The sequence below is a fragment of the Colletotrichum acutatum genome (genome assembly GCF_030867785.1).
Source record: "Colletotrichum acutatum strain CBS 112980 chromosome Unknown BDZ83scaffold_40, whole genome shotgun sequence".
NCBI classification, from domain to species: domain Eukaryota; kingdom Fungi; phylum Ascomycota; class Sordariomycetes; order Glomerellales; family Glomerellaceae; genus Colletotrichum; species Colletotrichum acutatum.
Genome location: NW_026849034.1, coordinates 51,773 through 77,848, shown reverse-complemented (window position 1 = coordinate 77,848; position 26,076 = coordinate 51,773). Strand labels below are relative to the sequence as shown.

Sequence of the window (26,076 nt, the reverse complement as noted above, 5' to 3'; positions counted from 1 at the left end):
CTTCCAGTGTGTCGGATCTGGTGCCGAGTTGTCGGGTTGTTGGCCGAGAGTGTGGTGTAGTTGGGGCCGGCGAGCCGCGTTGAAGCGCGTCGAGCCGATGACGATGCCCCACGCAGCTGGGCGAGCCGCTGGATAGGACGGCTGCTCATGGCTGTTGCTGGAACGAGCAACGCCGGTCAGTTGAATGACTATTATATGAGCTTGAGATGTCTTTGTGAGCACAATGAGAGAGAGGAGAGAAGTTTCTCAACAACGGGTCATTTGTGTAAACTTTTGCGTTTGACAAGGCGGTCTAGGGGTTGCCCTGAGAAAGAGATAAGAGCCCAGAGCACAGATACAAAAGAATGCTGGCGCTGCTGCGTGCTGCCACTCATCATCCCTGGCAGCCGGATCCCGATGGTCTGGGGTAAGACACAAACAGATGGTCGCATTGACCAATCATTCGCCGTAGATTTGTAAACTCCACCGAGGGGCATCAGGGTAACGTAATGGTTTGGTGATGTTCTTGTCTACTCGTGGAAAACCTTGTTGTCTCTCTCGCTGAAACTGCCGACAGTTGTCGTTCATCGTAAAGATGCAACATGTGAGATGGTTGTATCCGGAGGTATTATTGCGGTGTTGGTTGGATGAGAGGAAACTCCATGCAATAGGCATCCATATTCAGGACCAGCCTTATCGTTATTGGATGAGTGCAATGTCGTAAGCCACGTTAAGCCTGTTCGGGGAGGTCCCTCACCAAAGGATCGGAGGAGGGGTGGTGGTGGTGGTCAACGCTTTTGATGCCACGCAACATCTCACCTCAGATTCGGGTAGTTTCAGTTTGATGCGATAATATTCACTTCATCTTATTCTAGACTACCTCACCCTCATAATTCGTCTCATTCTGCAATCGCCAACCATGGCTGAACCGGAAGATGATGGCGGGGATACTCACTCACCCGAGATTGAGACCACAGGCATGCATGAGCCTCACACGGCCGCCACCAAATACGCACCTCATCCACAACCACAATCAGCCTTCTTCTCATCTCTCCCACTCGAAATACGCCAAAACATATATAGCCACTTATGGCAAGCCCACGGATTAATTCAACATGTGTATAAATCCAGCGCCTCCGCTCTAGCGCCCTTATCTCACTGCCCGTGCATCGCCGACCTGGACGCTGAAGACATCCGTGAAGACGAACTCTCCCGCGTGCTCAATACGCCGGCTGCGGACCCGGCGACTTTGCAAGATGGCGTGGGACCCGGTTCCGAAGAAGAACGCGAGGCGATTCAAAATTGGCGCTTTCGTATCGTTTCGTCGTGGTGTAACCACTGGAAGTGTGAAGAGGAGCCGCCTATTCTGCGAGAACTTCAGCAACTCTCACTCGGAGACGGCGATGAGGGGGAGGAGACGGGTGAGACATCCAAAGATAAACGTCGTCAGATTCTTGTGAAGGAGTTCAGCCCGTTCCTCGCTACCCTTCTCACGTGCAAACGCATGCATGAAGAAGCCATCGGCTCCATCTACAACGACACAACCTTCTCCTTCATCAACACAGAAGCCCTCACCCGCTTCCTCGACACCACACTCACCGCCTCCCTAGCCCGCATCAAAAAGCTCCACTTCACCTGGCGAGCTCCGATAGAGACATACATGGATCGGGAAGCAGACGAAGTCATCGCCGAGAGAATCAAATGGGTCGACACGTGGACATCCGCCGCCGACAAACTCCCGCGCCTACAGGAGCTCCGGATCTGGGCGTACCCGTACTACGCACGCTACCCAACTCCGTTTGAGGAGTGGTTCGAGCCGCTGCACCTGTTTGGGAGGCACACGATGCCTTCGTCGCAATTCCACGTCTCGTTACGCTGGTTCCAGAATAATTTGCCGGAGATGGATACGGGACCGTTGGACTTTTTGGAAGCTGCGCCGTTTGGGTATGAGATGGTGCCGCCGTGTCAGGAGAATCCGCTGCATTTTCACTGGAGGAGATTGATTGGGTTGGGGCCGGATGAGCCGAGGGTGCCGGTCACGAGAAGGCAGAGGAAGAGGAGGTATGTTGGGAGGGCTTTGTAAAGATTTGGGGACAGACTTGGAAGCTTTTGACGTAGGTAGCGTGGAAAGTATCTCTATGAAGGCGATAACTCTGTGTGGAAGTGTACATTCGCATCGGTAAACCCTTCCGGTCTCAAGGCTTGATCCCCGAAATGACAGAAAGCAGTAAGCCATGCGTAGATGGTGGCAACATTTCTTATAAGTTTCTAGGGGAGGAGCAAATTTATGATGAACATGAAATTTTTGATTTGGAAAGATTGGAACAGGCTATATGGTTCTAAATATCTACATGTAACTGGGAACGCTCAAAAGAAACCGCTGAAAACAATGAGGCTCATTACATGTATTGTTACACGCTCAAAGATCAACGCTTGGCATCGCAGAGTGCGATGCACAAATATTCTCCTCTCGACAGGTCGTCCGCTGCTCCAAGTCTGCGGTGCCAGTTGTCTCGGCCAGAGATATGACACGAAGCAAGTCATGGGCAAGGCTCGTCAGAGTAGTGGTCAACTCCTCCAAGACGTCACAAACCTCGCTACTCCCATTCGCCTCTTCCGAAGTTAGAGACCCTAGCTCACCAAGACCCTTCTTGCAAACATCAATAGCCTCATGGATTTGGTTGATGGGCTCCTTGTGCAGCCTCTGGATCAGACCCTCGCTCTCGTCGAGTAAGGAATCAGAGCCATTGGAGCCGGCGGCTTGCATGTAGCGCTTACAGCCGTCTTTCAGGTCTGAAAATGCCTTTCTCAACAGCGTTTGTGTCTTGGCTACGCTTTCCCTCAGCTCTGAAGCGTCTCCGTACTCGCCATTTGCGGCAATGTCTGACAGAATGGCCATCACACCGTCCAGTCCATCGGCGAACACGAGCAAGGCATCCTCATACACGTATACCGGGACGGATCCGCGGTTCCCGTCAAAGGCCGCATTATTGGTGAGCGCATTTTGCATCCTCACCAGGGCATCCGTCAGTTTCGCTGACGTGATCTGAAGAGTGCTAAGGTCTCTGGGACATTTGGCTGGAGGTAGACGTCCAATGGCGTAATGCTGCAGATAGCCCCTGATTTCCTGGGCGTGCGGCCCGCCGTGCGTCTCGGCGAAGCGCACGTCGGCGATGGTGCCGGCTGACTCGAGGAGCGTCTTTGGTCCACCTGGGTGGATGGTGAGGAAGGGCGTCAGGTCGTAGACAGTTCCTTCGATGGCGGCCCAACTTGAGTTGATGGAGTTGTGGGCTGCGAGCTCGGAGGGGGTAATGATGGGCAAGGAGGAAGAGGTCGTGGAAGAGGAAGCCGGTGACTGTGGTTTGGATTGTCTTTTCACAGCGGTGAAGAGATCTTGGTGGAGTCTATCCCAGTGCGCGGGAGGTGAGGGGATGTCTGTGTAGTTGTTCTCCTCGAAGCGTTTTACGCCTTTACCTTCTTGCTGCGGTTGGCCTAGCTCGAGACTGCTCGTCACCGAGGCTCCAAAGTCGGAGCTGCCGCAGACAAAGACGTGGCCGCCCTCATCTTTGACGAGATGATGGATGGAATCCCGGTGTTCTACCAAGTGGCGCATTACGCGTCGTTCTCCCTCGGGAAGCTGGGTCCGGATCCCACCACGGATCCTGAAGTGATGTTCCTCCTGGCTGAGGGCCAGAACGATGGTCAACGGCAAGACCCTAGTGAGATGTTCTAGGTTGTCGAGCGAGCAGGGAACATGGCGGCGTGTCTTGGCAGCGACGACAAGGAGCAGTTCGCCTACATCACCGGTGCTGTCCCGGCGCTGCTGTGCCCATGCCGCCCGCTCGTGGAGGAAGCCTACCAATGGACCAATGCCGCTCCCTTGGCCGATCAGGACTAACGGCACGGCAAGATCGCGTGGCTGGCGGAATCGTAGACTGGGCCATGGGCGAAGACGCAAACGTGTGCCTTGGGCGGCGTTGCTCAAAAATGAGGAGACAAGGCCCTCGGGTGAGTGTTGGCTGACTGTCAGGGTGATCGTCATGCCTCTCTCTCCTGCTGAGTCGGTCGCCACACGTGCGATGGAGTAGAATCTCGGCTCAGCTTCATCTCCCTCACCATCTTCGACGCTCTCATCCGACGACGCGTCATGATCTTCTGAAGGGGTGGAAGCCCGCAACCGTCGCTGGTGAGAAGACGTCCTTTTGAGATTTCTCCTCTTTCTCGGCGGCCAGATCTGCACTCGATCGCCTGCCTCGAGGGGCAACTTGGCATCCAGCTTCACTTCGACCACCGTGCTGCCCTCGTACACCGCCTGCGACTGGATGCGCGCATCCTGCCACAGAGGGCGGCCGCCAAGTCGCGACGCCATGCCAGCCTTCATCTGCATGCTGAGCATAGCCTCGGGCCGCATCTTTGGCTTTCCTTTTCCTTTCTCTGCTGACGGCGAGCCGGCATGTTTACACTGGTCGGTGCTCTTGACGCCGCTGCTCGTCGAGTGTCGTCCTGTATTCAGCGACACGCCCGTGACGCCAATGGCCTTGACGCGGTGACGCTCGAGAAACCAGACGTACATCTGCAGAAGCCCGTCCCACGCTGCCTCGAGGTGGCGGTATTGCGACTGCTCTTCCGAGGAAACATCCTTCGGAGCACGAGCGGCACACGCGGCGACGTAGTCTCTCACGCTTCCGGCCTTGTCGCCGAGAGCATCCAGAAAGGCGCGGATGTTGGCCGGCAGCGTGGCCTTGCGGTCGCTCTGCATTGCCGTCAAGTCGCCCTTGACGTCCTGGCGGCCGATGAAGACATCGAGCGCGTGGAAGAGCGGCGTGTCGGCACCGCTGTTGCCCAATTCGCCGGGAGTGACGGCGCGGCCCATGGCTGGGTACGTCTTGATCCAGACGACGGGGTCAAAGGTTGCCGCGTCACGGAGGGTCATGGCCTCGAAGACGTCAGCGCATTGGACAATGTTGGCTGCCAGGCTTTCGAGGCAGTGCGTGACTTGGTCTGGCTGGTCAGCTAGTACGCCGCTCTGCGCGAGTGCCATGGCGGAGAGAGCGGGTGCGAAGATGCCCTCCATTGTGCCTTGGAGTCCTGAGGAGAGGCGCTCCTCTGGGAGACCAAAGTACGCGCTGCTTAAGTTGAAAGCGGCATTCCCCATGGCGTTGTTGAGGACATCGTCCGCGGGCACCTGTGGCACGTTAATTTCTGCAAACATGTTTGGAGACATCACTTGGTGCACTTACCCGCCCAGTAAGCTTTCTCCCCAATGCCTTGCAGACCCTCTCCCACGGATCGAGAACATGGCGCGGCACCTGAGATCGTCCATCACACCCTTTGTTCTTATCCTGCTCCTCGCCAAACATATAAGCGTGAGCCAGCGCGCTCAACACGAGCGCCGCTCGCGCCAAGTGACGCTGTTCCAAATCATCCCACGCGTCTCTGCCATCTGCAGCTGCGGCACGCTCGCGCAGGCCGTCAACAGCATGACGCACTCGTCGTGCTCGAAGCAGGCGCGGCAAATTGCAATGAACGACCTCCCACGCCTTGAGAGACGCAGGCAAGCGTTGGATCTGGCCCAAGCTTCTTGAAGAATTACTAATATTAGGGTTGATGACGTTGGTTGGGGGCATTGCTTGACATCCAAGGAAGCCCCTGGTGGTGGTGAAGCACCCATCGAGGCCCGTGCCGAAACGGAGTGTTCGTGTTCGTGTCTCCGTGCCCGTCTCCGCTCCGAAGGCCTCGGGGTCCCGGAACTTGAATTCAGTCGACGATGACGTACGTCCGGACAGTGCCGTTGCCAGGGAGGCCTGGGCGAGGAGGAAGCTGGCCTTGGAGATGGGGCAGTCGATTAGTGTTTCGTACGATTCGCTTGTGGCATGTTGTTGTTTTTGTGCCGGAGTCTCCGGCGGCGTGATGATGCCTCCAGCTGAGAATGCTTGGGGCACATTGAGAAAGATTGAAGAATTTTTGGGCTTGATGACATCTTGTTGTGTTTTATTCCGAAAAGAATTTTGTATAGGTGAAGTGGGAGCCGAAAGTGGCGTTGAAGGTCTTTGATAGACAGACATGTTGAGTAACTTGATGAAAGAAGTATTAATGAACAAAATGATATGTAAGTTAGTGTTGTTATAAGAAGGATGAAGAGAAAGGCGAAGTCACTGGTTCCAGATCAGTGGTCACCAAATGTGAGGCAAAATACGTGGACTTCGTGATTCATTAAGCATATAATTGAGAGTTGTTGGTTCTGTCGATCTCCACGAATGTTCAGAATAGGCAAGTGAGTAAATATATGTAAATGTATGCCGAGGGCACCCTGAAAGAAGGAGAGAGATAGAGAGATTCTGCCTCGATCTTGTTACGTATTGCCTATTCCGGGCAACAGCGCTTGAAAGCTTGTGGCATACAATCCATGGCCTCAACTCGGAAATAACCTCAAAGGTATCTTCACAACTTGGCTCTAATTCCGAAAGTATTTCGTATTCAGATGATATCTCCCTCCGCCTCCACATACCGAACCGACGTTTATTCAAAAAACGGCATTTCGTAGTAGTAACCCAGACCCAAGCAAAGCAGACACCCGGCATGATGGATCGGCAGTGCAAAGCAGAACATTTTGTTCGGCAGTGCCCCGACGGTGTGGTTGACAACCGTCCGATCATGCCATCTATACTAGCCATTTTGGGTAGCGAGGACGATTACACACCGTGCACGACCGGGTATTCGGTGCCTGATTGAGTCAAATATGGTTCTCTAGAAATACGAATACACGCTCGTCCAAGCGCAGGATGACGGGGCACCTTGGGCCTTGGCGCAACCTTCTCGCCAACATTAAAGATGATAGAGTTTGAACCTAGGAAAATTATTCTCCTGTGATAATGTCCGATTCCGTCATATGGGAAATTATGCGAGAAAGCTTCCAGCCTTTCAAAGCTCTCACTGCTCTCTTGATCGACTTCAGAAGTTCGGAAGAACCTAGATACATGGCCCGCGGAACTCTTACCGAACCTCCCCGTCCAGCCTCTGATCTCAAGCTGACGGCCCTTCAGGCACACGGCTACGTCAAAACGCCTCTGCCCTGCCCTGCCCCTTGCTTCGGGTCCCTCGGACGTTGCGAATGCGAAAATAGCGACACCCAGTACACTTTCGGCTTCGGGGTTGAGTCTATCGATTATATGAGTTGCCCGTTGGGGAAATCCTTTTTTGGGATACTCGCTTTCCGCCGTACTGTGGTCTTAGTAACAACCCAGGCCATATCTGCTTCAGTTGTCATTTTCACCCCTCATTGTTGAAGAGTCTGGACTCGGACAGTGACGACAACCTCTCTAGAGTCTTCAATATTTCTCCTCAGATCGGTCCTCTGTCCCGGCGATTCGGAGAGAATCCACTACTACTTGTACCATCCGGAACGAAGGAAAGTCAAAAAGCGAAAAAGAGAACAACTTGAACCAGCACGTCCCTCGGAACTTCGGTCTAGAACTCCCCGCTCACTAACAACTCGAGTTCGTCATGTTCCTCGACATCATCCCTTGCACCGCTCACCTAATCAACCTGTCGGTCCTTCAAAGACTTCTCTGGACTCTCGGCCCGGCCATTCTCGGACTTTTCGTCCTACGCACCATCTACTACCTGACCCTCCATCCCCTGGCGGGATACCCGGGGCCCTTACTCGCGCGCATCACCACCATCCCATGGCTCTGGCACCGCGCCCACGGTACCAACCACAGCTGGCCTCTGCTACTCCACAAACAGTACGGCCACGTTGTGCGCATTGGCCCCAATGAGCTGAGCTACAGCCATCCTGATGCCTGGCACGACATCTACGCCAAAGCGGGCGGCGGTGGCGATATGCCAAAGGACTATGTCGGACTGGGGCCGGACATGGCGGCGCCCGAGAAGGGCATCGTGCGGGCCGAGAACGATGCCGACCATCAGCGGCAGCGGCGCTTATTCTCGCACGCTTTTTCCGATCGTGCCGTGCTCAAGCAGGAGAGTCTTGTCCAGGGCCACGTTCGCAACTTGATGAGCAAGCTGGCGGATGAGAACGCGGAGCCTGCTCTAGCCTCTGCTTCTTCTGCCCATGGGGATGGTCGCGTCGACCTCATGATGTGGCTGAGCTACCTCGCCTTCGATATCATGGGCGACCTCATGTACGGCGAGCCGCTCGGCATGCTTGAGAGCGATCATTCGGCGCGCCAGTGGGTTCGCGACACATACTCAACCATCAAGACAGTCACGCTCGGCATGACTATGATGGGTTGGCACGCACCCCTGGGCCCGCTGCTGCTCAAACTCATCTGGGGCGGCAGCAGCGAGCGCCGCGCCCGACACAACCGCTTCTCGACGGACCGTGTCGACAAGCGCCTGGACCGCGGCGACGACTCTGGCAGCGACATCTGGTCCATGATCATGCAGAACAGCGGAAGCGAGAAGAAGCCGGGCATCTCGCGCGCCGAGATGTACTCCAACGCCGCGACGTTCATGATTGGCGGCACCGAGACTACAACAGCCGCCACTTCGGCCCTGAGTTACCTGCTTCTCACACACCCGTCCAAGATGGCCACGTTGCGCGCGGAGCTTGACGGCGCCATTGAGGATTCACTGGAGGACTTGAACTTCACTCGATTGCGGAAGCTGCCCTACCTCAACGCGTGTATCGAGGAGGCCATGCGGGTGTACCCGCCTGCGCCGACACCGATGCCGCGGATAGTCCCTCCCGGAGGTCGTGTCGTCTGCGGCCGCAATGTTCCAGCGGGTACGCGCCTTGACATTCCACTATACGCGATTGCGCACCATCCGGATAACTTTGTTGAGCCTGAGGAGTTCGTGCCTGAGCGATGGCTAGACGACAAGGACCGGCCTGCGAAGTATGCGAGTGATCGGAGAGATTGTGTCAAGGTATTTTCGGCGGGACCGAGAGACTGTATCGGCAAGAAGTGAGTCCACTCCTGTCCTCTAACTTCTTCCCTCATCTTTATTTCCAGAATGAAACCAGTGACTAATCTTGTGCATAGCCTTGCGTACCCCGAGATGAGACTTATTGTTGCCAGTCTATTGTACAATTTCGACCTGGAACTGGCTGACCCTAATTTTGACTGGTTGGACCAAAAGAGCTACGGCATTTGGGACAAGCACCCTCTATGGGTCAAGTTGGTGCCTCGCAAACATGACTAGGCTATGTAAGATTCCATCTGTGATAGGTCAAGTAGGTTATTCGAAATTATACGTATCCATGATTGAGCTGTTCTGCACTATAAAATGAGCTTTTCTATGCTTTCTGGTGCTAGAAACACAATGTGATATGACCAAGCCGCATACCCTGCAGTCAATGATACTCCAATGGCGATGGGGCTCTAAGGTCTGGCTCCTGCGTTGAATTATGTTGTATCTAACGTTCTCCCAGTTTGGAAGGACAAATTAACTGCCATGTTTTCTTGATCAAAATACGTCATCTTTGTACGATAAAGGTTGGCTAGACTCCTACAAAGTCGTCTAATGAAGCTCGTTCCCAAAACTTTGGCCCGAAATAGGCGCTGAACCCCATGCCCTTACCAGAAGAGGAAACCGATGCCATAGTATGCAGGCCTGTTTCTCTATTTTTGCCACTTTTTAGATTGAAGAGAACCACGAGTCAGCATTAACGCTCATACGCATATTAGCCGCGTTGATGGAAGGATAAGAGATCACTCACAAAGCATCTCGAACAGCAGCTCCAAAGTCGTACTTCCCAGATATCATACCCTGCGTCCGAAGGAGTTGCTCGTAGCGCTCAACGACCCCAGGCTCGTCACGGGAATACTGCCAGATGGGCACGTACATTTTCACCTGCGGAACCGTCTTGCCCGGCATCATCTCAAAGGCGAAGCAGAGCCCGCAATACTTGCTGTCCGGCTGGTTGAGCGGCTTTTCCAAGCTTTCCATCTCGGCCGGGGAAACGTCTTCCAAGTCCATGAGTGAAGGCCACACCTGTGGGAGAAAGTCGGCCGAGGAGGCAGGGAGGCGGCCGCCTAGTGTGAAGACGTCACGGGCTGAGGCGAGCGAGTTGGCGTGCGTGTGTACGTAGACCTTGAAGCGAGGCTTCATGGAGAGAGCCAGGCAGTCGATGGCGAGGAAGTAGATGTTGATGTTGTCCTCACCTTGAGAGATGAGATACGTTTTGAGTAGTTCCCACGCGGTTAACATTGCCCGGTCGCCCTCGGCGAGGCGTGTCGTGACGGATTCGGTGATGTCCACCAGCGACCGGCCAGTTGCAAGAACCTTGAGTTGCGGGAAAAGGTACGCTTTCATGCTGATGGTCGCATTCTCCTCGGACTCGAGGTCGAACCCAGCATAGCAAATTTGTCGCGGCAGTGCATCATTAGCTTTCATTTCGACCAAGCCGGTCTCCTCTTCTTCAGTAAGGAGGACAGAATCAAGGAAGCCATCCAGCCAAGTTCGATCCGCATTGCAAGCAGATGCCAGACCCTCCAGCTTATGACGCAGTCCCTTCTGCCCTAGAGGATCATCACCGGCAGGTCCAGAGCTGGACTCCACCAGCGGCTGCACCGTGAATCGCACCTTGGCATCTTTGCGAGATGAGAAGGCGACGCTTGCTTCATAGGGAGAATGATTGTGAGTCAGAATGTAGTTTGTCCTGTCAGACGCCACAGGCGGCTGCTTCAGGCGGGGAACCACGGCTTCGCGCACAAAGGCAAGATGAGCGTCCTGGATGTGAGCTCGGTAGGAGCCCGTCCAGCTAAGGAGCGAGGAAAGGGTGTTGTGGAGGGTAGGGAGCCATGAGGAGGCGGGAGGACCTCCTTTCGAAATCGAAGTATAATTGGAGGGGAGGGCGTCAACTTCGTTGTAGATGTTCCGCTTGGCAGTGCCAATAGCTTGATAGGCCATCGTTGAGTGATAATCTTCCTCTCGAGGCTATTGAGGTCGAAAATTGATATCCTAACTCTCTGGCGTTTATCCGTAATCACGTTGACTTTTCCGCTTTGATGGTTAGATCTGGCTTTTTGGGTGCCTCGAGTCACCAAAGCTCCTATATTGGAGCTTGCTTGAGTCACTGTTTGCTGGGCCTGTATGTGTCGAATGCTTAAGTTGACAATGGGTTGCCTCTTTAGGTATCTCAATCGGTTGTTGCAGTTGAGAAAAACCAACGCTCTACTAAGGCTAGGTCATTTTCGGAAAGCGAATGCGAAAGCGTACGGCTTGCAGGCACGGCCAAACTCATTACTGATCAGGGTGTGTCTGGGTTCCTGAGGTTAAGGGGCGAGGGCCTGGTCTAGACATGGAATCCAGAACTGGATGATGGGCATCTCGATATGACGTGATTTGTGACAGGGCTGGACTTGAAGTTAAACTACATGTTTCATGCGGAACACGCGGAAGGTAAGATTCTTGTTCGGGCGGGCGGGCCACCTCGACGAACTGGTGGGATGTTCACTTATAGTTTGGGATGTATCTGGTTTGTAAGGTTGACGGGCGTGACGGGTCCACGGGCCCTAACCTTGATGCATGTGAGAACGCTTTCCTCATGCAAGGCGGGGATCTCCCCGTATAGTTGGCCGCTTACGGATATGCCTTGAATAATCGGCCCCGACGGCGTCGGAGTTCGTTCTCCAGAACACCTTGGCCGCCGGCGCGGACTGAAAGAGAAAATCTGCCCCGCGCGGCTCTATTCACAATTTGACGTGAAGCAAAGGAGCTTTGAAGCAATATGCTGTTTTCATCTACCTTTGAATTGTAGAAACAATAATCTTGACAAGGCCAAGGTGTAATGGGGACGACTAGAACACAGCGATTCCTGATTCGTGAGAACACCGTGTGAAAACAGTAAGTCTAATAGACTTTGCGTTCGGACAATCGGACCATATGGCAACCACCGCCGCCATCTTTAATCTCGCATGGTAACCGAGCTCTCACGATAGCCGACCGGTCACGAATACGAAGCTTTACAGACTGACTCAAAGTACCTCACTCTCAGGATAACCATTAAAGCTCTCTAGAATATTCATAGCTCAGAGCCCCCTGCAATGGAATCACTGATGCCCGGGACTATTACTCATATCCCTACAAGAAAACGTCATTTACATTGATACAACACAAGCAGTGGCGAGCCCGAAGTCCGTTGGGCTTCCTATCATTACTATCCCTGAGCTATATCACCTCAACTTGCAAAGCAAATTGCAGGTAATATCCTGGCTTCAAGAGTGAATCAGGTGAAAAAAAACACAGAAAAGTGATACGCAATACCAATACGTCAACAAGTACCAGGGGTAGGAGACGTTCGTCACTCTTAGTCAACATGGCCATCGGCATCGCTGAGCAAAATGAACAAATCACATACCTCCGCTCGGTTCTGGCCGTCTTAACCACCTCAACCAATGACCTCATCGCCGAGCTGTCTTCCTCTTCGGCCGGTAAGGCTACAGTCAGCAACGGAGCAAAGATGAACCATGATGTTCGAATCCCGAGAACTCCCAAGGCCGAGGAGGCCCGTAAACGCGTCATCGCTGCCACGGCCTCGCTCGAGGCGGCAATCTTGACGCCCCAATGGCGTCTCGGCCATCTGGCCCACAGCTACTACATTTCTCGCGCGCTTCACATGGTCGTGGAGTGGGAGATACCCCAGCTCCTGGCTGCCAATGGCCCCATGAAACTCGATGCTCTCGCTTCTAAGACAGGCATCGCCGACCCGAGCAAGCTGGGGTTTGTTATGCGGACTCTCTGCGCCCACCACATCTTTTCCGAGACCTCTCATGATGTCTTCGCCAACGATGAAGCGTCCTCGGCCCTCGCCACAGATGAACGTCTCGCCAACTCTGTTCGCTTCGCCTCTTTTCTCTTCCCAACGGCCGATGTGCTTCCTGGACTCCTCAAGGATCCTGTTCTTTGCGCCAGCTACGAGCCGCGAGACTCGGCGTTTGCCAAGAGCATTGGTAAGGGTATGGGGCAGTTCGAGTTTCTCAACGCGCACCCCGAGTGGCGCGACTGTTTCGACTTTTGGCTCGCTTCCCTGGGCGAGTATCTCCACGGCCTGACCGATGTGCGCGGGTATCCCTGGGAAACCACCCTTCGGAACGGCGCCGTGGTCGTTGATGTTGGTGGCGGACTCGGCAGCTCAATCCAGTCCTTGCGTACAAATTTCCCTCACCACAAGAACGACTTTGTCGGTATCGTCCAGGACCAGCCTGGCATGATCGCACACGCTACAACACACTGGAATAAGACAGATCCGCAGGCGTTGACCTCGGGCGCGGTCAAGCTCACCCCCCACGACTTCTTCAACGAAAACCCTGTCAAGGGCGCCGACGTGTACTGGTTCCGGTCCGTCATTGTCGACTGGCAGGATAAGGACTTGACCACCATGTTCACGCACATTAGGAACGCCATGACACCTGGGAAGTCGCGCCTGCTTATTGGCGAGTACATACCACACCCGACGTGCGGCGACGCTCTGCTTCCTGATGCGCCTGCCCCATTGTTGAAGAATTACGGAGCGTTCCAGTCCATGGGGCTCATCGGAGGGTTTGTTTTGACTGCTAGTCCTAACGGTCGACAGAGGACTTTTCAAGACTTGGATCGTGTTGTCAAGGCGGCTGGATTGAAGATTGTCAAGGTGTGGATTTGCCGGGGTTTGGGAAATGTCATTGAGTGTCGACTGAGGGAGGATCGCGTGACTGGCACGAATGTTAGCCATTAGTACTTCAAATAGGTACCAGACTTGTTGAATCAATCTCTCGTTTGAAAGATCGCTTGAGAATGATTTCCAACGACGAATTCTCCATTCATTTGGCATACGAGCATCTCCATCAATCTTGGTGTGGCGTGCGGCCATCTTCTATAATTTTACTCCCTGTTTCAAACGGTCCAAGACCGATTATTTCGTGATTTTACAACTAATAAGCCGTGCTTTAGGACGATGGTCCAGCAAGCAGTGAGCGGTACGGAGTATACAGCCTGTTGATTGTATCATTCATGCTGGTCGTACTCGAGCCCATATGTGAGTATCCCAATACTAAGTAACTACCTCAAGATTCAAGATGGGTCTTTCAAGAGAACTGTACAATTTAAGCTATTACTCCAACCAAGCATATTAACCTCCTCCCATCAAATCCAATATTGAGGAGTCACAGGCGACCTTTGCATGGAGAAATCGCGAATATCAACATCCCGGTTCCCCTCTTCGCCCTCACTCAAATACCCCAACTCTGCTTCCTTGCCAATTATTTGAGCATCGTCGGCATTCTCCAAGTCATCATCCCAGTACTTCTTTCCACCACCCCCAAGCCCCTGTAAGCCGCCGTGAATGGACGACCGAAGTGATCCAAGAACCTTGCCAGCTCGCGTGGTCTGAGAGGACCTTTCCGCTTGCTTCTCCGACTCTTCCATAGGAAACTTGGGCGGAGGTTCTATGTTGCTACCATCTTGGGGAGATGGCGATGTTGATGGTGATGCATTGCCATTATCTTTCTTTGGCTTGGGCACACGGATGTAATACAACCCGAAAGCAGCAATAGCATTGAAGAAGACGTACGCGAACAAGATGCCCAAGTCGCGCCAGCGGTTGCTGAACTCGACATGTACCCCTGCCAGGACCTGATTCGTATTGTTTGTCGTGCAATACTTGCAGTTGTCCAAGACAGTGAGATCAGCGAGGTATCCGCCCGCCTGGGCAATGAAGGGCTGCAAGTACTCGCCGCACGTCTGTCCAAGAGGCGGATTCACGAGCAGGAACTCGTTATCGGCACATTGGATCTTGGCGTTCGCAAGACCGGTACCCAGTAATCCCTCGACGAGATAGGTGAAGGGGTTGACGCGGTACACCCATACCCAGAACTTGGGTGGCGTCCCGAGGATACCGTTGAAGATGAACATCATAACAAACAAAAGATTGCCGACGCCTGCGGCCTGGTCGGCGAGGTCGAAGGCCGCCCCAATCATGTACGCAAAGGTACTAGCTTGCAGGAAAAAGACGAGCATGAACAAGACCGCAAGCCCACCACGAGCTGCGGTTTCGTTTGTCTCTGCTGCGTTGCGTTGGAGCCCGACCAGATAGTACCATGCTACAAACGCTGGCGGGGCCATGAGCGCGTTATAGGCCATCTCTACAACCATTTGAGCGCCCATGAAAGCGGCCCACGAGTATGTGCGCGAGGGCTGCTCACGTCCTTCATAGAGTGTGCGCTGGGACACGAATGTGGGGACAATCTGTTGTGTCAGGTTGAGGTGCGTTGTGAGGAACATGAAGATGGCGATGGTCTGGATCGTGATGCCTGTCTGCGTGTTGGGTAAGTTGAGCAGCGAGAGGCCGATGAAGAGAGCCGAGCCAAAGGTCAAGAGCAATTTTGCGTAGACGTAACTTGGGGTGCGCCAGTAGTGCTTTGCCAATCGCCTGGTCACCTCGGAGAACTGAGTGATTACAGGAGCGGCGAAAGGGGGATCGTTCTGTGGCTGCTGTTGTTGTGCTGCGCCTTGGTGTTTTGTTTCTTTGAGTTTTGCCAGATGAGCCTTGACCTCTTCATACTCGGTGCTTTGTCGCCATACTTCGGGCCAGTCCACGTCGCTTTTCCCGCTTCCGCTAGCCTTGACTTGTTCAAGGATGTACTCGGCCGGATTCTTCCCCTTCTTGGGTCGCGGTCCGCCATTGCGGATAAAGTAGTCGACCAGGACCTTGGCGTTGCGCCCAATCTGGCCAAAGTAGACAGTCCTTCCGCCTCGAGCAAGGAGAAGAAGTCTGTCGAACCTCTCAAAGAGCTGTCTTCATGTTAGTAGTGTACTAGTCACTGGAAAAGGGGAACAGAAGAGAACTTACAGTCGCTGAAGGCTGGTGAATTGTGCACAAGATAGCCTGCCCGTTTTGTCTCAACGTCTCAAGCAAAGTGCAGATCGATAAGCTTGTCTGAGAATCCAAGCCCGAGGTAGGCTCGTCCAAAAACAACAGAAGTGCAGGACGAGCAGCCAGTTCAACACCGATGGTAAGCTTCTTGCGCTGCTCAACATTGAGACCCTCTCCGGGGACGCCGACGACGGCATCCGCATACTCTTCCATACCCAGGATCTCAATCACCTTGTCGACGTATGCAATCTTCTGCTTCTGGGAAAACCGGGCCGGTTGGCGGAGAATGGCGCTGAAAGTGAGTGCCTCACGTACCGTTGACGTGAGAAGGTGTTGGTCCTGCTGCTTGACGTAACCCGTCTTCTGCTGGAAGGAGGCGTCGCGCGGAGCACCATCAACGAGCATCTCGCCCGTAACCACACCGACAGACAGACGCGAGGCGAGGGCATCGAGGAGAGTAGTCTTGCCGGCGCCAGAAACGCCCATGAGGGCAGTGAGCGTTCCCGGCTTGCACCATCCGTCTACGCCATCCAAAATGCGTTTCGTCTCCTTCTTCTTGAGCTTGACTTCGTAGCAGACATTGCTCCAGTGGAATATGGCCGTCTGACGGTCAATGGTCAAGTCGGCATTGTCGTCAGCGTCATGGCCGCTGGGGGCTTCTGTCTTCCCCTTGGTGATTTGGTCCTCCACGTCTCTAGTTGGCTCTCCCGTCCGCCTTGTCGGGACTTTGCCCCTAGGGAAGACAAGCATCTCCCCTTTACTCTTCGCGCTACTCACCATCTCTGTGGCAATGAGATGCAGAACAAGATAGGCGACTGCAAATGCAAAGACAATACCGACGTTCCGCCATCGATGGCTGTCCATATACCGAAATGCGCCGGTGATGTACTTGCTTCCGTTGATGAATGTCTCGCCCGGCACGCCTCCCTGCGCGGCACACACGCGCGTCCGAGCCATCATGGTCATACTCGCGGCGTCCATTTCGTAGTTCGGACCAAATGGGACAAAGGTCTTGCAAGGAAACTTGCGCCCGTCGCCGAGTTCATTGATCATTAGAGCCTCGAACCCGTAAGACACAGGGCTGAGCGTGGCGATCCATTTGGCGTATGGCTTGATGTACGCGGGTGGGACAGCGAACCCGGTGTAGAGCGCCAGCGTGAGCAACACGATGGTTGAAGGTGCCTGGGCCGCCGTATGGCTCTTTGTGACGGAAGCAACTAGTCGGAAAAGTAAGCTCACGGCCAGGGTCATAGCGAACTGGACCAGCACGAAGAACACAAAGGACCCGGCTTCGTTGCGCATGTTACACATCCAGTAGAAAATTGTATTGACCGTGATTGCGTTGAGCAGCTTATACGGCAAGCTCATAACCAGATCGGCAACAGCCTCGGCTGAGGCGTGATATAAGGCGTACCGGACATGCTTCTCGACGATGGCGCGCTTAGCGTACAAAGCTGGCACCTCAAGCACGCATCCAAAGGCGTTAACCAGAGCAGCGGTAAAGAGAAACGTGCTGCGCGACTTGATGGACTCGGCCGTGTCGGGCAGACGGAAGAAGACACTGGCAACGATGAGAGTCTGGAAGAGGTTAAGAACGAGCATCATCACCGTCATCTGTGGCGAAGCCTTGAGCAGCGCGAGTGCGCGCCATAGACATAGGAGGACCTGGCGTGGGTACGAGAGGGTGTAGGGGGACTTCCATCGTTGCATCCAAGACTGATCACTCTTCTTACTCTCGAGGAATTCGGCAAAATGTGTGCGTGAGTTGCGCGGGCCACTGCTGCTCAAGGAAAAGGATGCGTCGTAGGAGTCTAGTTCCTCGCCGAGCTTGTGGCGGAGACTACTCGTCCGCCACGCCTCGGCGAACTCGTCCGGAGTACGCGGGACCTTTTGCTCGTAGCCGGGCTTGACGATGCCCTCGCGCTCGGCTGGGCTGGTCATGGATGTCAGGAAGTCCGGTGTCGTCTGGATCTTAGGACAAACGAAGCCCAGCCGCTGGAAATAGCGTTTGGCTTCCGTCGTCTTCCCAAAGTAAATCTGTCGTCCTTCGTAGAGAACCAGTACTTTGTCAAATAGCTCGTAGGCCTCCTCGGGTGCTTGGTAAATGGCTACCATGCTCACCATGCCCATGATATCGCTCTGGACGCGCAGATTTTTGCAAAGGTCGACAGTCGCGGCGCTGTCGAGCCCGCGCGTGCTGTTGTCCCAGCACTGGATCGGCGCGAAACTCAGCGCCGCTTCAGCAATGCTCACACGCTTGCGCTCGCCACCAGATACGCCGCGTACTGTGTCGCCATCTGTCCCGCCAACTGGTGTCTGCATCGTGTGCTGGATCCCCAGCATGGCCATAGTCACGTCACGCACCCAGGTCGCATACTCGTCTGCAGAAAGCCCAGCGGGCCGAGTCCTAGGAGCCCTCGCCCTCGCGGCGAAAAAGAGTGTGTCTGCTACCGAGAGTGCTGGAAAGTGAACGTCCTCTTCGGCAGTGTAAATGGCGTCGCCTTTGAAGTACCGCTTCATCTCATCGGCACTCACGCCGCGGTAGTTGAGGTGAGAATCCTCCGCTACCTGGGTGCCTTGCGTGTCTCCCGCCATCGTACGCAAAAAGGTCGAACAGCCACTTCCAGGCGGACCCAATACGCAAAGCATCTCGCCATCGTTGACGACTCCCTCGAGGTCATGCAGGATGCGCACCTGTTGACGCTTTAGACGCAATAAGCCACGCATGGCCCCAGTGGCCTTGAGCCACCACGCGTTGCCCACCGTTGTTTGAAAGGCCGTGTCGGATCCGTAGCCCGAGACGTTGAGCTTGCGATAGGCGACGCCGGCCTTGCGCACTTCGCAGCTGTCGGAGCGGAGGCGATAAAATGCCTTGGCCCATTCCCGGGCGTCAAAGTTGTTGCCAAAGGGGTCGAGGGGCCCATCTTGCTTGGGAGCCTTTGAGACGTCTAGCACAGAGTCGCTTTGGGTCGAAAATAATGAGGCTTCGCCATTTTGTTGTTGTTTCTCGAGGAAAGACTTTGCTAAATCGACGAGATCTGTAATGGCTTTGTATTCGTCCGCAGATATGTGTACAGATCTAGGCCGATTGTCACTGGGAGGTGGAGCGCCTGGAAAGCTAAGAAGAGAGGCGCGATGCCGAGATGGACGCAAAGACCGTGGAACTGGCCGCTCGTTCTCTGCCTTTTCGTCGGTGGAGAGTGCGTTAGACATGGCTGTAGTTGACCGAAATGCAGACGTGTCTAGCTGCAAAAGCCGGTTTGGCAAAACGTTATTATCGAAGTCCACTTGTATCAACCTCAACTCTCTGGGTGTTTCAACGGGAAAAAAAAGTGAAGCTTCAAGTGAGTTGCGATATCAATCTTGGATCAGTTGAATTGTCTTTGAAGAATTATATTACTGAACATGCAGTGACCATGACCACATGGCTCTGAAAACACATGTGTCAGGCGCTAAATGCCTGCTAATACCTATCATTAAGTATTTCGAGTGCTGGTCTGGACCATGCCGAAGTGACTGCTCAGACAGGACTGTTTAGATGGGATGGATCGCTGAGGTGTGGCAGCAAACTACAACGGCTGCAGACAGCACGTAGGGACGGGATTTCGCGTCTAAGCCCGGCCCTTGTTATCTAGCGTCGGGAGTGACTCCGACTGGGACGAAAGTTTAAAGAACCTAAAACGGAAAGCAAAGTCCCTGGCCATAGTTTGGGTATCTGAGTATAAGGTTGGGAATGTGTAAGCAGCTAGAAGGAAATGGATGCGAGCTTGGCGAGTACGGAGTATTCGAATAGAATTTCCCGCCCGTCCGTTGGAACGGATGGCCCGGCACATGGAAGCAAGCAACCCAGTGTGAGCCGCATAGAGCTTTGACGCTCGCTGTCAACGCGCGACAAACCTTGTTTGACCGTGATCTTGAGTTTAAACGTCGATCAAGAGGGGGGTTACGGATACGGGAGCGAAAGGCTGTCTTGACATCATGGGAATCCGTCGACTTGGGAACTGATTGAATTCTTAGAGCACTGACGCAGCCAGCGGCAACCGGCCTACTTTACGCTCCCGAGAAAGGCAGAACCGGCCGCCAAGGTTTATGATGACAGCGTAAACTCTGTTATGCGCCAGACTCAGAACAGTAATACTGACCGATATCTCCCTTGAACTGTTGTATGCCGGGTGAAAGTCTCCATTGAGATCGGTAAGACTGACTGTCACAGAAGAGCTAGGCTGCTTGGTGTCAATCGTTTTGTGCAATGAAGAACTTGAACTAACCTGTGGCCCATGCAACGCTGGCCAATCACACCAGGGAGATTTCCCGCAAGAGACCTGGTCGGATCATGGAATATAACTTCAGTAAGAATGGTCTATGCCAAAATATGTACCCTTCGGTATAGTAAAGTTCGCACTTTGATCTTGGTGGAAACAGAAGAGGACAAAAAAAGCATAGACCTATTAGCTGCAGCCAAGGTAGTCAAAGAGAGATCAGACGCTCAACCTTTTAAAGGGGTATTGGGATATCCCGCATCACATTATTGTCATGGTCGAAGAGTAACATCATATCTTCTCCGTATTCATCTATAGCCATACGCGTAAGTAGGTGATTGTTATCAAATGACTGTGATATCACAAGTGACCTTACTTACGTATATGTTCCTTGGCACTAAGACACAATCAGAAAATGGAAAAAACACGCGTCGTCATCGCAGGTGCAGGACCGGTGGGCTTGTTCACAGCCTTTCTTCTCGCCCGCCAAAAGATCGAGTGCATCATCCTGGAGAGACGCCACAACGTATCAGAACACCCGAAAGCCCACACCATCAACCCGTCGACGCTTGAAATCTTCCGCCAAGCTGGTTTGGATGTGGCCTACATCCGACAACAAGCAGCCAACCCAAAAGATGCCGGACATGTTCGGCTTGTCTACGGCCTAGTCGATGCCGAGATTGGCAGCTTCCCATACGAACGTCAAGACGACGAGATGCACAACTTGACGGCTGAGCCCTTGGTGAACTGGCCGCAGCCGCAGCTGGAGCGGCTGCTTGAAAAGGCTGTACTTGAGACGGGCCTCGCTCAAATCAAGAGGGGGTGGCAGGTCGATTCTGTCGACATCACCGACACAGAGGAAGCTGGCTGTGTTGTCTCATGTAGCACTTCCACTGAACGCGGAAACGACGGCAACACTAAGAGACACAGCATCCAGGCTGAATTCATCATCGGGGCCGACGGGGTAAACTCGACTGTGCGAGCAAAGACAGACGGCATCGACTTCGAATCCATGGGACCAGGCCACGTCTACCAATCCATCGTCTGCAAAGGCAGTCTACGCGCCGCGCTCCCGCCGGGCCGCGAGGCCATGCTCTACTTTTGTTTCCATCCTGAGCACCCCAGCGAGTTTATCGCACACAACCTTGACGACTCATTTGTCCACGTTACGCCCGTCATGGGCCCCGTGTCAGAGGTACCACCAATCGAGGCCTGTCTCCCGGGTCTGCAGTACTCGGAGGTCCTCCGTACCACCTGGGAGACGGCACCACGCGTGGCATCATCGTATAGCGACGCCAAACACCGCGTATTCCTCGTGGGCGACGCCGCGCATAGCTTGCCGCCTCAAGGTGGCCTGGGTCTCAACACGGGCATCGCAGACGCACATAACTTGGTATGGAAGCTGGCTTCCGTTATCAATGGGAAGGGCACCGAAAACCTTCTTGGCAGCTTCACTCGCGAGCGTAGACCCGTCGCACTCGCGAATCTCGAGTACTCCAAGGCCAGTGAGGCGGCTTTCTACTCCGTCAGTACCTCTCTCGTTGGCCTCGCTATTCAATTCCAAGAAGCAAAGGCACAAGAAGCTCCGGCATTGGATCTCACCATGGATGCGTTCCTCCAACGCCGCGCCGTTTCCGCTGCAGCGGGGGCAGCTGTCAAGGAGGCCAGTAGACACTTTGACTCACTTGCCCTCCAGCTTGGGTTCGTCTATGATGAGCCGTCAGTTACGAAAGCTTTGCTTGATGATCCGACGGTCTATGTGCCGCAAGCTTGTCCTGGAGCGAGGCTGCCGCATGCAAACACGACTGATGGGCTGTCTCTCTTGGATATCGTGCCCTACGATCGGTTTACCGTGCTACACTATGCGAATCCAGCATTCGCATCTTGCGACTGGGCTGTAGATGTGGCAGGCCTCGGTTTACCCGAAAGCTGGTATGGTGTCGTGCCGGTAATCAAGGCGGGTAAAGGGATCGTTGTGAGACCTGATCACCGTGTGCTGGGGAATGTAGATAGTCCGGGGCAAGCAGATAATGCGGTTAAAGAGTATCTGAATCATGGAAAAGTGTAAAAGAAAAAAATCAATGGCATAGTCTCGAAAACTTCAATATCAGGAATCTCAGTTTTGTAACATAATGATCATGAGCATGTTCAAACAGAACTCATACACTGCACGGCACGGCCACATGACCATCCTAGAATTTGAAGCAAGCATCAGTCTAGAATGAGAGTCCCCCTTCTTCGCGAATCAGGCCTCCTTAAGTAAAGTAGCTTGCGACAGACGCTCAAGACCAAGACAAATCGCAATCGCTGCCAACATTCCCCACTGCGGAAGCATAGGTCGCCGATCTACACAGGCCCTGAAGGTCCCGTACGTAACCACAGCCCCGTTGAAGAGCAGCGCTGGTTCCCTCGTCTCGGGGACTATGACAGCGGCGCCGACTGCGATGCGCAAAGCTGCGCCAAAGTATCCGGCTTGTCCAGGACTCAGACGCCGGCGAAAGATTTGCGACATCCACTCGCTTTTACCGGCGTAGTAGTCTGCGGCGCGGCGGTTGGGAAACGGGACGCCGACGAACGGGAGGGCGGAGAGGATGCAGAGCCCGCCGAAGGTGTAGGATGAGAGGGTAGAGAGGGTAGAGATGTCTGCCATCGTGCCTGGTCTTGGAATATCGTCACTGAAGGGGGCGGGTTAACGAGTGCGGATGCTTAGCGGAGTAGAGCCTGGTTGTGTGGAGATTTGATGATTGAAGCTGGTGATGAAGCTGGTAGCTTGTTGCAGTGACATTCCAAGTTGGCTGATTCACCCCTTACGTCAATACATCAGTGTCAGCACTAGTCCTCATTGGATCCTCGAACATTCACATGTCTTCCAAGGCTAGCAGAAAGACTGGAGTCCCTTGTCGCAACCTAGAAACATCGCGTGGATGGTAGACACGTGCAATATGCGTGCCATCGTCTCGTCATTCATGCTATGATAGGAATGTTACTAGATCTACTTGATCTGCTCTCCCTTGACCAATGGTCCGGCACTTCCAAACCATCGGAGCGCGCCGAGGATCCCCTCCGCAATTCTGGCGAAGGAATCGCTTGCATATAATAATCGGGCTGCTGCACGTAGCTCGAGTTTGCCCCGCGAGAGTCGTGGCCTCGCTGATAATCTTTCAATAACGCGTAAAAGAATGCTGTATTTGCGACGATACAGGCGCAAAGTATCTCTATAGATGCCCACTAGGTAGAACTCTTTAGCAGGCAATCGTAAGTTATGATACGCTGACAGAAATCCTTACCATGGACCGAGATCTTTGTGATACTGCCTGGTTCAGTATCATGGGCAGTCGCAGGATGGTGATGACGACAACAACGCCAGCGATGCTGAATAAGAGTACGAGCTGCACCTTACTACAGAAGTGTTAGTCATCAGATAATCTAGCATTGGTGAATCCAATAGGTGGAGACGAACACTTTGCTGTCGAGTTTAACGTGGCGAAAGATGGGAAAGGGAAAGATAATAAGCGCGATATCGGTAACAATGTTGAAGACGGCCATTGTGACGAGGTTTCCGAGGGCTCGATGGCAGGTATTTGCGCCGGTAGGATCAGGGGACCACATGCTTTGGATGGCCATGTTAGACGAGTTCAGGCCTCTACATCGACAAAGAAAGGCAAAGACTTACAAGTAAAGCGGCCGGCATTCCGCAAGAGTGGGTATCAAGATAACAAAAAACGTAACAACAATAAACCACCAAAGAGCATTCGTGACGGCTTTGCCCCATCCAAAGATGTCCACAAACCGAGAGTAAAAGTTGAGCAGGCAAAGCTTCAACGACCACAAGCTATGCGAAAGGCGGCACGGTCAGCAGTGAACGAATGTTAGACACACCGCCTTGAATTGCAGTCCGCCACCCTCACAACAGTCAGGGTGAGGCGGGATAGATCCAGGTAAGTTGGTGTAAGCGACATACAATAATGCATAGAATATGCGAGCCGGTATAAGCAGCTTGTGTGAGATGACGTAATACTCTGCCAATTTCTCAACATTGAGATTTCGCGCCGCGGCCGCCTCTTCGGTGGCGGCATCATACGTGTGCGTTGGGTTGAGGTAGAAGGAGAGCGAGATGCAAGTCGTGCGGCCGATGAGCGGGAGGAGCGCAAAGGCCATGTAGGCGTCGTCGACGTGCCACATTCGATGGCAGGTATCGTGGACTTTACATCGTAGGAGGATGCGGTAGCCACAGCGGACGATGATGAGGAGGGCGCAGATGCTGGCCGTGACGATGTCAAAGGTCACATCTGCCGACATGTCTGTGTTGGTGATGCTTTGTCGTCGGATTCGGGTTCCAGTGTGAAATTGATGGCTGGCTGCTGGGGCGCGGCGGCAACGAGGGCCGTTATGCTGGTGCTGACATTGTTGTGTTGTACGTTTTGTCGAAACGCCTCTTTTTCCTTCCTCGAGGAAGTCCTCTGTTGTTCTGGCCCTTCCTTTCGCAGGTTGCTATATCCGTATCCCAATGTAATCTTGACAAGCTCTCTTTTTGACGATATTCGGATTGCGCAGTCTGCCCCTTGGCTGAAAACGGCCGATGGTCCCAAGGTCTCGGGGCCCCCAGTGCGCTGAATAAGGGACGGATTCGGATGGTGGTTGTCCTTTTTTGGGAAACGTTTTGACGTCCAAAGTGTGGGGAAAAGGGAAACGCAGATGGGACGAACTTGACAAGGCCAGAAAGGGCACAGCCAGATGTTTAAAGAGGAGGACGGGGGCGGAGCAAGAAACAACCACAAAAAGGCCGTCGCTGAAAGATGAGCCGCCGAGGAATGGCTTGGAAAAGGGAGGACGGAGTGGGATTCGCAAAAGTAGGTAGGGACGTGGATTCTGAGTCAGCTACTACCACCCCACCCCAGCCCAATGCCAAGCCGTTTTATTCTAGCTTCTGTTGGATGACCGCGCGGGGTTCAAGTTGATTCGACCTGGGAAAGGCGCGGGAGAGACGCAAGGGAGGCACAAGAGGAGGTCGGAGGGAGGGTACACTACATGTGCCTGTACTAGAGAGGCACAGAAGAGGCGAAGGAAGGAGGAGGAAGAGCAAAACGGGCAAAATGGAGGAGAGAAGGTCGTAGGAGACGGGGGCGGGAGAGTTGGGTATTTTGAGGGAAGACCAAATGGTTGCCGAGTTTGCATGCAGCTAAACTTTAGCAAAAAGGTCATTGATGATGATCCGAGACTGCGGTCCATGAGGTGTGATTCGCGCGATGGCCCGGGGGAATGGTAAAGGGTCGCCAGCATTGTTTTCGCAAGGGGCTACATGGAACGAACGAACGACAAGACAGGCCACTTTTCGTGATGGTCAACACCAAGGGGCCCTGTCACGCTTGTCTGCCTGACTGTCGGTAACTATTCGTAGTTAGTACGAAGAACTTGGTGTACGCCATTGTGACGACGAGCTGCTCAGCTCCTAGGATACTGGCACACTGGAACGCTTTTCTGCACCGCTCTGCTGCCCTTCACTCGGGTTGTCGGGGCCCTAACCTACTAAACAGGTCGATGGTTCCAATTTCCCCGCATGGAGATGCATGGGGATACCCATGTAGCCAAGCGCCGTTGGTGATTCGCTTTCGTAACGGGGAACCGGATGTCGAAATGAAGACTTTTCTCGCGCTCTCTCGAGTCTCAGGTGGCGTACATTACAGGACGGCACGGAGAAAGTAAATGTCTTGCCTCTCCGTGAGACTTCTGGGGTCCTGTGAGAGACTCTTCGATTTGCCGATTCAGGGGGACTTTGATCTGTACACCTTCACGCGAACCGTGATAACAATACGTCTGCCCAACGGCGCACAACGGCGTCCCCGCCTCTCACTTTCTATCAGTGAGGGTAGGGATACTAACCTCGTAATCAACCGCCATTCTTCCCATCGGCGTCTCTTTAAGTTCAGACTAAAGCCCGACCTCGGGAGGTTGGCACTGGCGCTTGGCCGCTTGTCGAACCCATCTTGAACCCAAAATCGGGCTCAGGTCTTCATCGAG

General features: G+C 53.8%; 9 protein-coding genes across 9 annotated transcripts; 4 read left to right on the top strand and 5 right to left on the bottom strand.

The window, feature by feature from the left end:
• The first annotated feature begins 707 nt into the window (after nucleotides 1-707).
• On the top strand, nucleotides 708-2,519 carry BDZ83DRAFT_619184 (uncharacterized protein). Its single transcript, XM_060508107.1, has one exon. It carries the CDS (start codon nucleotides 899-901, stop codon nucleotides 2,060-2,062), a length of 1,164 nt encoding a protein of 387 aa, XP_060365601.1. The 5' UTR covers nucleotides 708-898; the 3' UTR covers nucleotides 2,063-2,519.
• On the bottom strand, nucleotides 2,399-6,044 carry BDZ83DRAFT_576155 (uncharacterized protein; the record flags this gene model as incomplete). Its single annotated transcript, XM_060504896.1, has 3 exons — nucleotides 2,399-3,607; nucleotides 3,779-5,164; nucleotides 5,256-6,044. The coding sequence occupies 3 exons, from the start codon at nucleotides 6,042-6,044 to the stop codon at nucleotides 2,399-2,401; spliced, it is 3,384 nt and encodes a 1,127-aa protein (XP_060365600.1).
• A 1,438-nt stretch (nucleotides 6,045-7,482) lies between these two features.
• Nucleotides 7,483-9,147, top strand: BDZ83DRAFT_719084 (cytochrome P450; the record flags this gene model as incomplete). Its single annotated transcript, XM_060512142.1, has 2 exons — nucleotides 7,483-8,909; nucleotides 8,988-9,147. 2 exons carry the CDS (start codon nucleotides 7,483-7,485, stop codon nucleotides 9,145-9,147), a joined length of 1,587 nt encoding a protein of 528 aa, XP_060365599.1.
• Nucleotides 9,148-9,660: 513 nt separating this feature from the next.
• Nucleotides 9,661-10,776, bottom strand: BDZ83DRAFT_562046 (aromatic prenyltransferase; the record flags this gene model as incomplete). The annotated part of the gene is made up of 1 exon (XM_060503572.1): nucleotides 9,661-10,776. A coding segment is annotated over one exon (1,116 nt), but the record flags the coding sequence as incomplete, so codon positions are not given.
• A 1,489-nt stretch (nucleotides 10,777-12,265) lies between these two features.
• BDZ83DRAFT_751588 (O-methyltransferase) lies at nucleotides 12,266-13,663 on the top strand (the record flags this gene model as incomplete). Its single annotated transcript, XM_060514070.1, has 1 exon — nucleotides 12,266-13,663. The coding sequence occupies one exon, from the start codon at nucleotides 12,266-12,268 to the stop codon at nucleotides 13,661-13,663; it is 1,398 nt and encodes a 465-aa protein (XP_060365597.1).
• A 407-nt stretch (nucleotides 13,664-14,070) lies between these two features.
• On the bottom strand, nucleotides 14,071-19,023 carry BDZ83DRAFT_740648 (ABC-2 type transporter; the record flags this gene model as incomplete). The annotated part of the gene is given in 4 exon segments (XM_060513069.1): nucleotides 14,071-14,372; nucleotides 14,385-15,717; nucleotides 15,776-18,736; nucleotides 18,746-19,023. Coding segments are annotated over 4 exon segments (4,863 nt in total). The 5' UTR covers nucleotides 19,013-19,023.
• Nucleotides 19,024-20,473: 1,450 nt separating this feature from the next.
• On the top strand, nucleotides 20,474-22,126 carry BDZ83DRAFT_719080 (FAD binding domain-containing protein; the record flags this gene model as incomplete). The annotated part of the gene is made up of 1 exon (XM_060512141.1): nucleotides 20,474-22,126. One exon carries the CDS (start codon nucleotides 20,474-20,476, stop codon nucleotides 22,124-22,126), a length of 1,653 nt encoding a protein of 550 aa, XP_060365595.1.
• BDZ83DRAFT_730259 (uncharacterized protein) lies at nucleotides 22,100-22,821 on the bottom strand. The gene has a single exon (XM_060512838.1). The coding sequence runs from the start codon at nucleotides 22,706-22,708 to the stop codon at nucleotides 22,304-22,306; it is 405 nt and encodes a 134-aa protein (XP_060365594.1). The 5' UTR covers nucleotides 22,709-22,821; the 3' UTR covers nucleotides 22,100-22,303.
• Nucleotides 22,822-22,953: 132 nt separating this feature from the next.
• Nucleotides 22,954-24,667, bottom strand: BDZ83DRAFT_299516 (uncharacterized protein). The gene is made up of 5 exons (XM_060502240.1): nucleotides 24,020-24,667; nucleotides 23,732-23,890; nucleotides 23,519-23,668; nucleotides 23,346-23,457; nucleotides 22,954-23,286 (listed from the first exon to the last, which is right to left on the bottom strand). Exons 1-5 carry the CDS (start codon nucleotides 24,355-24,357, stop codon nucleotides 23,023-23,025), a joined length of 1,023 nt encoding a protein of 340 aa, XP_060365593.1. The 5' UTR covers nucleotides 24,358-24,667; the 3' UTR covers nucleotides 22,954-23,022.
• Nucleotides 24,668-26,076: the final 1,409 nt, after the last annotated feature.